A 14,355-nucleotide genomic window follows, 5' to 3' on the forward strand; every position below is an offset into this window, starting at 1 on the left:
CTACATGTGCGCTTCACCATGGCTATAACTCGTATTACCGGATACCTGATACATGTTAATGGAAAAAGCGGAGATTTTCGTCTCTTAGCTATTTTGTATTTTTACAGCTCGACCCTTATGAAGTTGCAGTGCGCATTAGAAGTTCGTGTATCAGGCATAAAGAAGCAATATAAGTACGAAAACATGTTATTGGTGTCAAATGCAGCAAGGTAACTGGGCCAGATAATATTATATATTATTAAGTTGTCGGGTCTTACATCACATGAATTTTCACTCGGTTATTAGAAACGCAGCGGCAGAATTTCACTTTAATTTTCACGAGTATATGTTAACCTCAGCCTAACGCACGCCGAGAAGTGTTTTTTTCTTTTCATCTCTGATCAGACTTTTGCGCAATGAGTGAGAATCTTATCCGTGGCGTCACGCACAGCAGCTCAAGATCATGCTTCGGCCAATGCTGTCCCTCATTTAAAACTGCATTGCGCATGCCACAATGGAAATTGGATAAGTTTACATCCATTCCATGCAAATATTTCTCAATGTGCCAGTCACTGTGTACATTCAAAACGTTTGCTTTCAAAAAAGATCCGATTTTTTTATGGCTCCCATCTACGTAGGTGAAGCCCAGTGTGTGCTAGTTATGTCTCTCAGTACTCTAAATAAAGGTTCTTCATCCATCTACGACGAGCAAATTTCCACACTATGAGCAGTGACCCTTCCGTGACCCCCTGTTTTCAAAAGCTGTGACTTCAGGACATAGAAATGTAGAAATTTCTGTCGAAGGATCGTAGGCACGCAGCTCTGCTACGCAGAAGATGCCGCCGGCGGAACTTTCTTGCCAACCAGCACCTGCTCTGAGAGAGAGTGTGATGGGCGGGGTGCCCGCAGTGATGTCACACTGTTTACAAACAGGGAGAGGTCTGTTGGTGTAAGGTTCCAAGGCATCATCACTTTCTTCAGGAGGGCGGCCAGTTTTTCACTTAATGTAGAAAAATTTGGACAAGTGTCCACTAAAGCACTGATTTTCCCACCATCGAGCAGCACTGGAATATCTAAGAAAATTTTTTGCGGATTGTCGGTTCGCGCAAGGCCTTGGACTAGTGTGAGCGACCTCACCCCCGAAGGTCGCTGTTAGTTTTTCCTGTATGGACATTGCGACAGTATTACCCAGACCTTTGTAAGCAACGTTTGTGTCAATTCTTAATAAGCCTTTCACTGCAGGTTCACTCCTTTGATGGTAGCAAGGACGAAGCGGCTGCTTTCCTGGACTTGGGCCTCTTCATTGGCATCAATGGCTGGTGAGCACTCTTATTACTCGTGAGAGGGCTGCTAAACAATGCATGCGAGATTTGGCCTGTTCAGCAGTGAAAAAGAATGCTTGGGACATGCGCATGTCAGTGAAAAGCACAGTTCGCTTCAAGAATCGGGTCTTGCACTATTGCAAAAGTAGCTTGTGAGGAGATCAGTCACAGCCCTCGTAGTGATTTCGTGCAAGGCAAGAACAATTTGCAGACTCGGTCAGTAAACGTGGGTCCATGTAGTAAGCATTCTGCTGAGAAAAGCAGTTGTTTCCATGAATGCAACATTTCTCATCAAAACATTGGTAGCTAGCAATAGCCTTGGTTGACCGCTGTAAAATTGAGTTTCCTGTTTTAGTCTAGCCATTTTTTTCGCCATTCACACAAAGGGAAAACCACCAGTGTTATGCATGATTGCCTTTTCTTTGTCGACAGCTCACTCAAGACGGCCGAAAATTTGGCTGTCGCAGCGACCATTCCTAGAGATCGACTTCTCATCGAGACAGGTGAGCACAGTGGGGTATTTATCAGCATAGCCAAGATTTTAATTTTTGTGTACCCCCTAGGTGTTTGCATGTGGTATACCGTATTTACTCGATTCTACCGCGCCCTCAATTGTAACGCGCACTCGGTTTTCACGACAAAAAAAAAAAAAAGTAAGACATCGATTGCAACGCGCACCCATTTATCTCGTTGGCCCGCACGATCTCACTACTTGGGAAAATGACTCCTTTCGGGAGCGTCTTCCGTTTAAATATGAGGTACGGGGCAAGCTTGTGCCTATCTGGCGTGCAACGAAGCATTGCCGTCACTCTTGTTTTACCGTGGCCCGATATCAGCATGCGAACTTGCTTCACCCCCTTCTTCTCGACGGTTGTGGTGCCATGCATGTTGAAGTAAAGAGGCGCCTGATCGGCATTCTTGATTTGCCCAGGCAGGTAGCCGTTGTTGTGCCGGAAGTTTAGGACGAACCTCTGATTACTGTGAAGCTTTTCTTCGCACTCCTCCGGCAAGTTTCGGCCCATGCCTGTTTGGTTTTGGAGGAAAAAGCCTTTCCTCTTCATAAAGTTAGTTAGCCAGCACCTGCTCGCTTTGAACTGGCTCCGCATTAGCCCTTTTTCTAAAGCTAACTGCATAGCCCGTCACGGGCCGCTGTGCTGCTCGCTGCTCAAGCACGTACTCGCCGAGCAGCTCTTCAATTTGCGGAAACCGATCCTGCTGTGGTCCACTGAAGCCTTTGCGTGAATCTTTGCTGTCGACAATCTCCTGCTTTTGTTGCCGCCAGTCCCGCACGCACGATTCGGGAACTCCGAACGACCGCGATGCGGCCCGATTTCCGTCTGTTTCGGCATATGCGATGACTTTTCTTTTAAAAGCGGCATCGTGGTGCACTCGTCGAGTTTTTGGAGTCGGCCCTTCCATGCCGTCGATGCTAATGAACTACATGATGACGAACTCCTCAGCACACGTATGAATTGCCGCACATGGGAAACACATAGGCTAGGCAGAAATGGCCGACGTGCCATGCGGAAGCACGTAGGGGGCGGCAATTTTGGAAATGCCGATGGAAATAGAATGACCGTATTCATTTTTTTTCGCACTCGATTTTAACGCGCACGTAATTTATGAACTCGCCTAACCGGAAAAAAGGTGCGCGTTAGATTCGAGTAATTACGGTATGTGTGTGCGTATGTGTGCATGTGGTACACATACAAAGTGTAAATGTTTCACGGGGGTTTGGAACTTCCTTTGGTTGCACCTTTGTGGCATAGTTGAGATTCATAAGCATTTTTATTGTGATGATTCAAAAGATCACTGGATCTTAATGTGCAGAAGGAAGTCATGATGTAAAAGACTGCAATGGGGCCAACTTTTTGAACTATGCACAGTCGATCCCAGTTATATCGAAGTCAAAGGGGATAGAGAAAAATTCGATGTATCGATCATTCGAAATACAAAATACAGTGTACTCTCAGTAAATTGATATCTGGTAAACAGAACTGCTGCTTAAATGTAACAACTGCCTCTCATATGATCGGTTTCATTGCTGCATACTGTGCCCCAGTTGACCTCTCAGTAAATGGGACTCCTGTTAAACAGAAGAAATTTTCCCAGTCCCGTCAAGTTCCGTTTAAATATAGTTCACTGTATGCGTATAAAGGCTTAAATATAAGCATTTCAGGCCTCTGAAATCTTTACAAGCGCTAACGTAATGATTTGCTCGCAGTATAATGAAGAGCAAGCAGTGAAATGCAAGTTATCCCACTTTATCACGAAAGAATACAGTCCGTAAACTTATCTTTGCGCACCGTCAAGTTGCAGTCATCCTGAATATCATTGAAGCTTTTCAGAGAAGTGAATTCAGTTCCTTCGGCCACAACAGCGTTAATTAATGCAGAACGCCGATGCAAGCTTTGTAGCATGGCAAAAGGTTGGATAGCGGCGGCAGTGAAGGCGTTGGCATATTCATAACCATATGGCTACACTTCCATGGCATCATCAACAGCAGCCATGATTTCAGACTTAATGCAGTCTGAAACAGCTACGTCGTCACCTGCACAGGTGAAGTCACTCACTGTTGGAGAAGGTGCCCGAAAAGGCTGATAAGTCACAGAATTATCACTAAGGCCGAGGCACCGCATGCCGTTGTCAGCGGTCATAATGCCCCCAAAGTCTTCACTTGGCCCGCGAGGAAAATTTACGACTGTGCTTTGCTTGACGTCGCTCAAAGTGCCAGTCACAATATTTACTGCTATTGTCAACGTTCTGTTCAACTCCCTGTCACAAAACGAGCGCTCAAAAAAGGGCGCGCCGCCAACTTCTCGCGACGAAGCGCCGAGAGGTCAACGATAAAAAAAAGAAAACAAGCATCCAAAGACTCCCCGGGCGCGCGTTCCTCTCCCTCGGAAGCGTAGGTGCGCCGACGAAACCTCCTCGCATCGGCGGCCCAGCAAGCCCCAGAACGTTCTTGATGAAAAGGGGCGTGGCGATGCAGGGTTGCGTCATTTGTTGCGGATGGCCCTCGTACCGTCTCGTCCTTTCCCCAGCCTTCGCTGCGTATCGCACCGACGAAATGATGAGAACTTTCTGGAATCTCGCGCGGAAGCTATTTAATCGAGCAGCCGAGATGGGAGATCAGGAGAAGACGGAAGTTAGCGCCAGAGTGCGTATGGTATTCCGCCGTGTAGTTGGCGAAGGTTTTCTCCTTAGCGACAAAGTAGGAGAAGAAGAAAGTATGCGCCAGAGTGCATAGGGAGTTCCGCCTTGTGGGTGAAGCCTTTTGTCTTCCGTGACAAAGGACGAGAAGAAGGAAGAGGAGAAGTAGAGGATTTCCACCTGAGGGGTGAAGACTCGAGCTACAGGCAAGAGTGTGTATCTAGCGCAATCGAGCGAAGACGCGTGGCAACAGCTGCGTGTGTGAAGCTGACGTGTTTCCGGCGAAGAAGTTTGGTGCTTGGAGAGCGGTCAATTGAAGACGCGAGGTTTCCTGGAAGAGAAACTTCGGAGGCAGCGGAGCGACAACAACACTGGACTTTGAGTGAGTGATTCTGGGAAGTGTATCATTCAGACTTTTGTTCCAAGAACTTTGGACTGAATAAGTTTTCTAACTCTTTAGTCATTAAGTTTCTTGGTTTTTCGATGCATGCGACTGCATTGTAGTGCGTATTGTTGTCTGTGTTCGTTGTTTCGAGCGTGGCTGATTGTACTGTGTAGTACATTGTTTGATTGGTGACTTATTGTATTCAACTATTGTCGAGTGTGCATACTTGTGTATCGTTTTGTTCTGCCATAACTGAGAATATAATTCTGTTTTGTTTATCAACTCTCGGCTCTGACTTGTTCTTTAGGCCACAGCCGGTGTCCGCTGGCACGCCAAATAGGACCACTTCTAAATTGTCCCTGCTTTCGTGGTGTGGTTCGGGGGGGCGATACTTCGGCCCTTGGAATTAGCCCAGCGATCGCCTCCCGAATTAACGGGACCAGTGACACTCCCGAATGGGGACTTAACAGGAATGAGGCGAGAAGTAGAAAAGTTCACAAGGTGCATAAGACGACGAGACAACGCAGATTTCTCACAACCGAGATGTTGGCAATATTGATGTCACTTGGCTTTGCAACTGGCAGCCGCTGTTTTGATGTGAAAAGCTAAAGGAAGCGTAGTATTCGAGACATGCGCTTTAAAGGGAGGTGCGGGTCGAATAATGCGAGTAAAATTATGGATTTTTTATTTTTGCCTGTTTTCATAAGATTAGTACATCTACTCTTCTGAAAAAAAAAAAGAGTCCATGTCGGGACTTAACTGGAAATGCTTTAAAATTGTGCCTAAAAGAGCACAAGGTGCCATTTAAAAGGTCGAAAGTTTGCAGTCTTCGAGCACCTTGCCGCCGATAATGCGTCGCCGCTCGCCATTGTCGATCAGATGAGGTGAAGAGTCGAGCCTCACTGTTCAAATAACAACAGTTTCTCTCGCCGAGATGGCACAATAAATGATTAAACAAAGCGCGCGCTTTTGTGCATTTTTCGAGTGCCGCGACTGGCTTATCACGTGGTACGGATTGGGGACCGCCATCGGTTGCTGTGCAGCTGAAGAATGCTTTTCTCGTGTATTTATCTCTATTATGAATGAAAAAAAGCCATTGCTTGTGCGTGAATGCCATTGTGGCGGCGCACTCTGTAGGAGTAGGCTACGAGCAGCTGGTCCGATTTGCGGCAGTTGTTGGCTTGCAAAAGCCGATGCATCAAAAGTCATTCACAGCCATCAGCCGGAAAGTTCCTGATGGGGCAATAGATGACGTCAGCACCAAGCTTGCGAGGTCGGAAGAACTTAGAGGGGACGACATTGCCGTTATGTAAGACGGAATGTGGCGCGAATGTGGCCGCAAAATGATATTGACACTGTTGTGTCCCTCGACACTGGACTTAGTTTAGCTTTCGCAGTCCTGTTGAACTTCTTCCTAGCTTGCGGTCAGCACAAGGCTCTGCCAGATGTAGCGAAATAATTTTGGCAATCGTTTCATGGCTATGTCTGCGAGCGAAATATGTATTAGGAGTTGACTCGAAAAAGTCGAAGGGACAAACTTGTGGTGCTGGCGTATTTTAGTGGCATTGGCTACTACAAGAAGGATTGTTCTTTTTGGTGTGCAAATTTCATTGCATTTAATGACATTTTTCATAAATAAAAACTCAATTTTGAATTTATAACTCGTTTTTCTCAAAACACAAATTTTGCCAATTTTTTCAATGTGCCCCTCCTTTTTCGGGCACTTCTAGTGCTCGGATCTGCATGAAATTTTGCCGAAATTTTTTCCTAAGTATGGCAAATATGGTTATCTAGTTTAAATTTCAATATTTTATTATTTAATGTATGAAAAATTGTATGTAAACCTTTACTAGGGTAGGTGAAATATGGACTTCTTACGTCTATTATTTTTCATGCCTACTACATATTTTGTATGTGCTTCCTAATTAGTTATTTACATTCCACACCTCCTTTGAAACATTATGAACTATGAATGATAAAAAGTTACAAAAGTTTAGGGACGAAATGAGGGGGGGCAAAAGGGTTAAGGTTTTCAATTTGTCATGTCGCAGAGCTGAAAGTTATACAACTTGCGAGAAAACTAATTATATATTTGAAATCAGCATACTAAGTTCCATACACAGCTCAAGTTTCATTGCTGTAGGGTGAATATTAAAAAAAAAAGTGTCTTCGAGTAGCATCTACCCTTAAAACCGAAAAGGCTAAAACTACATCACAAAGATCTGGAAGGCCATGCCATTGTGCGCTAGCAAACAAGGAAGGGAGTGTGAACACTGCAGTGAGATCGCCGAGTCACTTTGAATTCTCATTTTGGTGTCCTCAGCAATAGGGTCTTTTTGTAGAACACTATGCGTTATGACCTGCAGATCGAGCATCAAACGTATCGGTGCACTCGTAAGTGCTGTGCAACAAACCAGATCAGCGCCTTTTGTCTCTAGCTCGCAAAAAGGAATCTGAACTTGTCAGAATGCGGCCTAAAATTGATCAATACAGTCAAAACCTGCAATAACTAAATCACCGGAGAAATCGGAGAATTTCGTTATTGCGAGAGTTTCGTTGCCGCGAATATGAGACATAAAAACAGTGTTACTTCCGCTTTTTGGCTAGTGGGGGCATCTTAGCAAGAGCCGATGTGCCGGTAGCCACCCACAGCACTTTTACGCAAACAGCCACACCGACACAACTCGCGGCGCTCTTGTGTGTGAGGCCACGTAAGTGACGAAATGACAAAGCAATGCTGGATGGGATTGTGAATGGTGTCGCTGCAAGGCTACTTAACATGATGATGATATTGTTGCCGTTCTTTTCTTTTTCCACGATCAACGAAGAATTTGCTTCCGGCGTCAAGCTTTTCTCAGGCGCCATTGTAATTTCATCTGGATTTCGCCACCAGTTCTAGTCTTCTCTTCGTCGTTTTGATTGATTCCAACTGTTGGTGTTGCTTCGGCCTGTTGAGCTCATCCGATGGCGCCATCTGCACTCTAGCATGATCATTTGCCATCGCCTGCTGCAGTGTGGCCGGGCATGTTGTCGGACACAGACCCCAACGCCGATTTAACAAAAATGGCGGTACCCACACTAGCGCTTCAAAAGCAGACGTTTATAAATTTTGAGTGCGCATAACATGCATACGAGCATATTTTTGACAGTTAACCTTTGACGGGAGGGCAAAATAAGGCCCGCACCGTGGTAGAAAATTCGTTAATGCGGGATCGCTGTCCAAAAACATTTCGTTGCCGTGAGATACGTAATACATGAGCTTCTATGAACGTTCGCCAGGGATTCGGAAACATTTCGCTGCCACGGGGATTTTGTACTCGCGGTGTTTCGTTATTGCGGGTTTCGAATGTATTTGCTAGGAAAAGTGCACTTTCTGGGCATTGGAGCAGCACAGCATTCAATATAGCGGGAGCAGGCACCGGTCCTATACTTTTGCATGGGAAATTCTAGGGAATTTCTTAATAGTTCAATATTGCCAATATGTCGATACATCTGAGTCTGATATATACGGGATCGACTGCATAACGAAATAGGTTACAGCGGTTTGTGGGCATCAAGTCAGAACAGTAGCTTATTTTTAACAACAACACTATGATTAAGCGATGCATACTGTCCGATATGCTTAACACTTCTCTGTAATAAATTGGATGCTCTGATTACCTTATCAAGTAACTTTTTGTAGTATTGTCAATGATTAATTACTTTTTAAAATTTTTGTGGTAGAACTTGCTGTTGTGAAGGTCAATTTTGTTTTCATCAACTATTTAGTACATCATCATATACTACCACCTCATTGCCTCTGCATCAAAAGCAAAGCACTCGAACTCAACTCAATAGAAGGCTTATGCCAATGGCGACCTATGACAGATGCAGCACGAGTTTCTGCCTTTGGAGTTTGGATGACCGTGTCGTGTCTGGTTCAACCTCTCGGAGCTGAGGATCAATGTGCAAACAACTTAGAATTGTTTTCTTATCTCTTTCAAGCCTTGTGCTGCTTAGTGCAAGCTTGGCCAACTTCTCAACCTATCAGGAACAAGCTCACTTGCATGACCTGAATATCGTGGCAACACTGCCAAGCGGCCAAGTGCATGTCTGAATCCAATGCCTGTCATTGCTATAGTAACTGGCAGGCTTTGGATTCCTCTCTTGCTATAAAGCATTCGAAAATCTAGGTCCCAGTGCAGCAGTTACAGCGAAGCAAACCTTTATTTGCAGATGTCTAAAAGTAATGGGCAAAAGAACAGTCAGTCCTGGCCAATGTACAAATGTATCGAATGTATGCATAAAAAAGAGGTTTTGTGGACAAGGCTCCCGTGCAAAAGCCAAAACATTTACTCCCGAAAGAGGGGTTTTTCTTCACCCTATTTATAGATACCCGACAAGATTGGGCTCCATTCAAGTCTCATTCCGAAATAAAGTTTCTAGTTTGAAGAGTGTAATAAACTTGTGGCATGTGTTCACTTCCTTTGTTAACAGCAGTAGGTAGACCTACCGCTTCTTTAGTGTGAATGATGTCTACAGGTCTTTCAAGAATCCCCGGAAGGAGGTGTATTGCGTGCCTAGCCTATACATTCCTCTCTGCGCAGACTGTCCATGGTGCGAGATCCGTCCCACACATGCTGGAGCCAAGCTGATCCGAACATCATTTCCAGCTAAAAAGAAGGAGCGATTTGAGCCAGGATTCATGGTCAAAGGCCGCAACGAGCCTGCTAATCTTGTGTGAGTTTTTTATAGGTGATGCATGGTGTGAATGGGACTGTTGCAAGCTGCCTGAGGCATGCATCACAAGTTTGCATGAAACACACGAGCAATACAGGAACAATAAGAGCCAGGTGTTTCTATTTTCACACCCTGTTAGATAGTTTGAAGGCAACACCTTGAAGTTGATTCCAAGCCTTGTACTTTTCTAGCTCTTCACTTTAGTGTCAGTGCTCTGTCTTGCCTGCCTGTTCTGCGAGTTTTCCTGCCAAATGGACAACATGTCGTTTGATTATAGTAGTTAATACCATGCAGTGGAAGGTGCTTCTCTGTTCCCCACATTTTGTTGTGTCCTGCGTTGTTGCACAGTCCCTTATTTCAGTGCTTGAGAGGAACTGCTGTGAGCTTCATCTTTTCCCAGCATTGGTCGGCACACTCACACTCACGCCGATTCAGATCGAGCCATGAGTTTGACCCTGAATGAGTCCGGGTGAGTAATGTGTTGGTGAGTTTGAGTGAGTCTGGTTGAGAAAAATCCTAGTGATTCTGAGTCTGGTTGAAGTATATATATTGGTGAGTATGAATCTGAGTGAGTCTTAGGCGCAAAATGTGTGTCCTTATTAAGTGCGAGTGAGCTTCGTCTTTTATTGCCGACCTATGGTTCTATATACTTTATTGCCAACCTATGGTTCTATATACTCGCCTGTCAACTTTATTATTGGCTCATGTTGATGCTCAAGTCTATACCTCCCTCTGCAAACTCTTTTACGCGACGTTCTAGATAGAAATATCTTGCTTGAGTCGAATACATCATAAATAAGTCCTAAGTGGATTGCAACCACTGATAACTTGTACTTGAACTATCAAATTTACTCATGTCAAGATTTTTGCATGAACAAGTAGCAATTGACCACCTAGTAGTGATTCGTGACCTAAATTGCATTTGAGTGACGAATGAGTATCTGTAATATTGAATAATATATTTGCTACCGAATGCGGTTCAATATGGGTGGAAAGCTCGTCAAATTGTAGTGCTGGCAGCGCTATCTCACGGCCACGTCGAGGCCGCTGCACAGCTGATGCTGCTTTCACAAAAAAATGGTGACGTCACACTGGCGTTTCGTCTGCTAGAAGCGCACGTAGTCAGTCAGTCCAGCTCTCTGAAGGCGTAGATGTGCCTCCGTCGCCAACATCATCATCCTCGCCGTCGCCGCAGTCAACATCGTCAAGTGATGATGACAGCGACTTGGAATTGGGTATCGCCGCGATTCGCGACGATCCTTGCTTGACAAGCTCTGCGTTAAATGCAATGTATTTATCAGTCCCGGCCCTATTATGGGTTGGAGCTCAGGAACACGAACTATGCACCTCATGTCGCGGACGTTTGGCGAGTGAATCGCGGCTTTCAGCTGCAGCATGGCACACGATAAAAACAACACTGGCCTCGAGTAGAGGTCCCGTACTGCCAGTGAAACTCAACTGGTTCGCCAAAACAGGATTTACCCTGTAGCAGCTCGCTGCAAAGTGAAGGGAGCAAATCCGGCTGTTCTTCACAGGCACCCAGTCCCTCTGTTCAACGGCGCATACGAAGTCAACCCACTGGCTGCATTGAGGTTCGTGGCTTGGAAAAGCGTGAAACGTCACGCACTTCCCGCTTTTTCCGCGCTTCGACGTGCAGGTTCTCACTACGCCCTGTCTCCCCAACATTCTGGCACGTATTGTCGCTCTGAATGATCGTACTCACACGCAGTGGAGCACAACTCAAATCAGTCCATGCAACATGATGAATCGCACGCACTCTTCAACACAGCGAGAAGAGCCACTAGTGAGAGCATGGCTGGGAGTCGGCTTCAAACACACTCGGAGATCGTCGACGTCATTACTATCGTATCATCACTCGGGATAATATTTTTGGAATGTATCACACCGAACATGTAGCTCTAGTGTCGATGTCGCAGGGCAGCCTACTTTTAGTTTTTCTCCTTAGCTTTTCTACGCTGTTTGATGTTGAAACAAAATAACTTCGACGCGACAGACGCCATTCAAATTTGGCCAAGAAGACCTATGCATACCAAGTGATCGAATAATGGGCATATCTCGATCTTGAAATTTGATGTCAGTGCTCCTTTAAAGGTAAAAGATTAAAAGGTGTATCGTAGAGCACCAATTATGTAACATATTGTAGTTGAGGAGCACTTACGCTATAAACAGAAAAGCGAATTTTATGCGCGCAGACTGATGAGTCGACTCACTCATACTCATGTCAAGCCATGAGTCTGAGCGAGCGAATTTGGCTGAGCAGCAATACGTTGGTGAGTTTGAATCCAAATGAGCCCAATTGAGAAAAAGTTTACCGAGTCTGAGCCAGTCTAATTCAAGAAAATTTTGGTGAGTCTGAGTTAGCACTCAGAGCAAAATATATTTTTTAAGTGAGCCTGAGTGAGTACCCATCTTTTTGCTCAACTGTGCTTCCCAGTTTACAGATGTTGATTCTGTGAGGGTTCATGCGAAAAGGAGCAGACAAGTTTCTGAGCAAGAAGCAATGTTTATTACCGAAACGAAACATGCCGTGCATGTTTCCTTTCTATGCAAATTTCTACGCCTGATTACGCAGCGTGTTCACTGATTCGAGTGTCACTTTGGTTATTTTCACAGCTCACTTGGGTCTTTGTCATAATATACAATATCCACTATGACCAAGCTGATTTATGGTTACGCCGAGATTGGCCCCTGGTAACCACTTCTGATTTCTTGAAACCATTAAAAATTTTATTGCCGCTTTGGTTTTTTTTTCAACTCGTTTTCAAAGTAGCAGCTGTATAACTTTGCCCACGGCTGAGGTGCATGCAAGGTTGTAATATTTTACGAGCCAAAGCCATGATATCATTAGGAGGCACACCGTGGTGTGAGACTATAGATTAATTCCAGCCCCTGGATTTTTTTAACGAGCACCTAAATTGATTTGAAGTTTAAGGTGCAACAATGACAACGAACAGAGGTTGCACGCACTCCGAGCGCACTTGTGTTTACATTGAGTGTTATTCACCATACGCTTGAAATATGCAAAACGAAACACGCCCCCTCTGCCATTCTCGCACCTAAATCTTAACACAGTGTTATTACATTTCTCTCCTATGGAAATGCAGCTGGCGTAAGGGGGAACTGAACTCACGACTTAGATCCTAGCATCGCAACACGTCAGCCTGCTAGCTTAGCGGTGGGTGTTGCTTGCAAGACCTATACGTAAAAACGCTCAGTCAAACACGCAGCTTAAATATGTTTAAATTGAGCAATGACGAGTAGTTCACCGCCATCAGCTGAATAAAACAGCTACTACATGTTACATTATCATTGTAGCATGTAGTAAATTTTTACATGACACATGTCATGATTATCATGTTTACACCAGTCATATTACTTTGACATGCATTCACATCACGTAACTCCAAATTCGGTACACGTAAAGCTAGTGAAACGGCCGCGAGGGCATCGTGAGCGTGGTCATGTCGTTACGTGACACGCATGTCATGTTTTCTATGTTAGGGTCTGTCGCTTGTGTTCGCCATGCAGTCATGTCATATCATACGACTTTTGCAATATGTCATGGGAATGAAACCACCACTTGGGCAGCAAGACCATTAAATGTAAATCGTGACATTAAGACATACATGACATGATTTTCATGTTATGACTAGTCACTTATGCTCATGATACAATTATGCTATGCCATACCATTTTGGTATCAGTACCATTATCGAAAGGGCCATGAGAGCTAAAAATCGTAGGCGGCTAGATAGATACGCTCAAGATCGCCAAACTTCGCTAAGAAATGCTTCGCATTTAAAAGACTGTCTTCTTCACTAAGCGAATTTCAGAGAAACTTGGCTTAGAAATTGATGAATTTCGTTTCAAATCTCATCCTCGTCACCAATAGTTGTGTCAGCCTGGGTTCATGTGAAAAGGAGCAAGCAAGTTTGTGAGTAGCAAGCCAGGTTTATTGCCTTATGTTCATCGTTGCGTGGCTGGTCCTCATAAGCCACATGCATTTTATCTATTTCGTGCGCCTGCCATTATCGACCCTAAATTGTCTGCGGCGTTCGGCCGGACACCACAGAAAAAGCATCAAATTGACTGTAAGTGCGCACAGCTGCACTGAAATGTATAGCTACCCAAATCTTTAACTGTTGTTAAAGCTTTATGGACCGTGCACACTGTCTAGGTAAATTCAGCAAAAACTGACGTCGTCCTATAATAGTTAAGTTTACCTTTTGCAAGACTAAATCTGCAATCCCTTCCTGTCGCCACAAATTCAAGGGCACAGAATACAGTGTGGGAGAGTATTTTTCTACTGCAGTCCGTACTGTGCAAAAACACCTTCTTGCGTTTGCTAAATCTAAAGCAGCTCCCTTTTCTCTGCGGTACAAAACGCTATACATCGGGCCGTACCGTTACATTTTTTACTCACCTTCCCAAATGATAAAAAAATCTACTATCTAGCAATCACCTCGTAAACAGAAAATGCCCTGTCACGCAAAAACCGCCTCTTCAAATGATGTGTCCTTTTCTATCATTTTCACAAAGATACGTAGCTTTTTACCGAAAAGAGAGGCCTTATCAAATCTTGTATCGCCTTCTGCTAGTAACCTGCTGGTACTCACAGAGACTTGGCTGTCTAATGATGTCAACGACATCGAACTTCTCGCTGACTTGCCAAATTTAAATATTTTCCGGAAAGACCGCGAGGACTCCCGAGGGGGAGGCGTGCTCACTGCTGCTAGTCGGAAGCTGTCATGCTCCATTAATAATGTCGTGACTGAC

The 14,355-nt window shown here is 44.7% G+C and overlaps 1 protein-coding gene across 3 annotated transcripts in view; it reads left to right on the plus strand.

Annotated features, from left to right (window-relative positions):
- LOC119179655 (deoxyribonuclease TATDN1) overlaps positions 1-14,355 on the plus strand; it is a 103,680-nt gene that overhangs the window by 70,590 nt on the left and 18,735 nt on the right. For 2 of the 3 annotated variants that reach the window (XM_037430773.2, XM_037430774.2), the window contains 3 exons: positions 1,222-1,298; positions 1,734-1,804; positions 9,426-9,558. In XM_037430773.2, the coding sequence (XP_037286670.1) occupies positions 1,222-1,298; positions 1,734-1,804; positions 9,426-9,558 (281 nt within the window). Of the gene's footprint in view, positions 1-1,221; positions 1,299-1,733; positions 1,805-9,425; positions 9,563-14,355 lie in introns of those variants that run through there. The other variant, XM_075869884.1, reaches the window with a different exon arrangement.

This window comes from Rhipicephalus microplus, chromosome 7, assembly GCF_043290135.1.
Source record: "Rhipicephalus microplus isolate Deutch F79 chromosome 7, USDA_Rmic, whole genome shotgun sequence".
Lineage (NCBI taxonomy): Eukaryota > Metazoa > Arthropoda > Arachnida > Ixodida > Ixodidae > Rhipicephalus > Rhipicephalus microplus.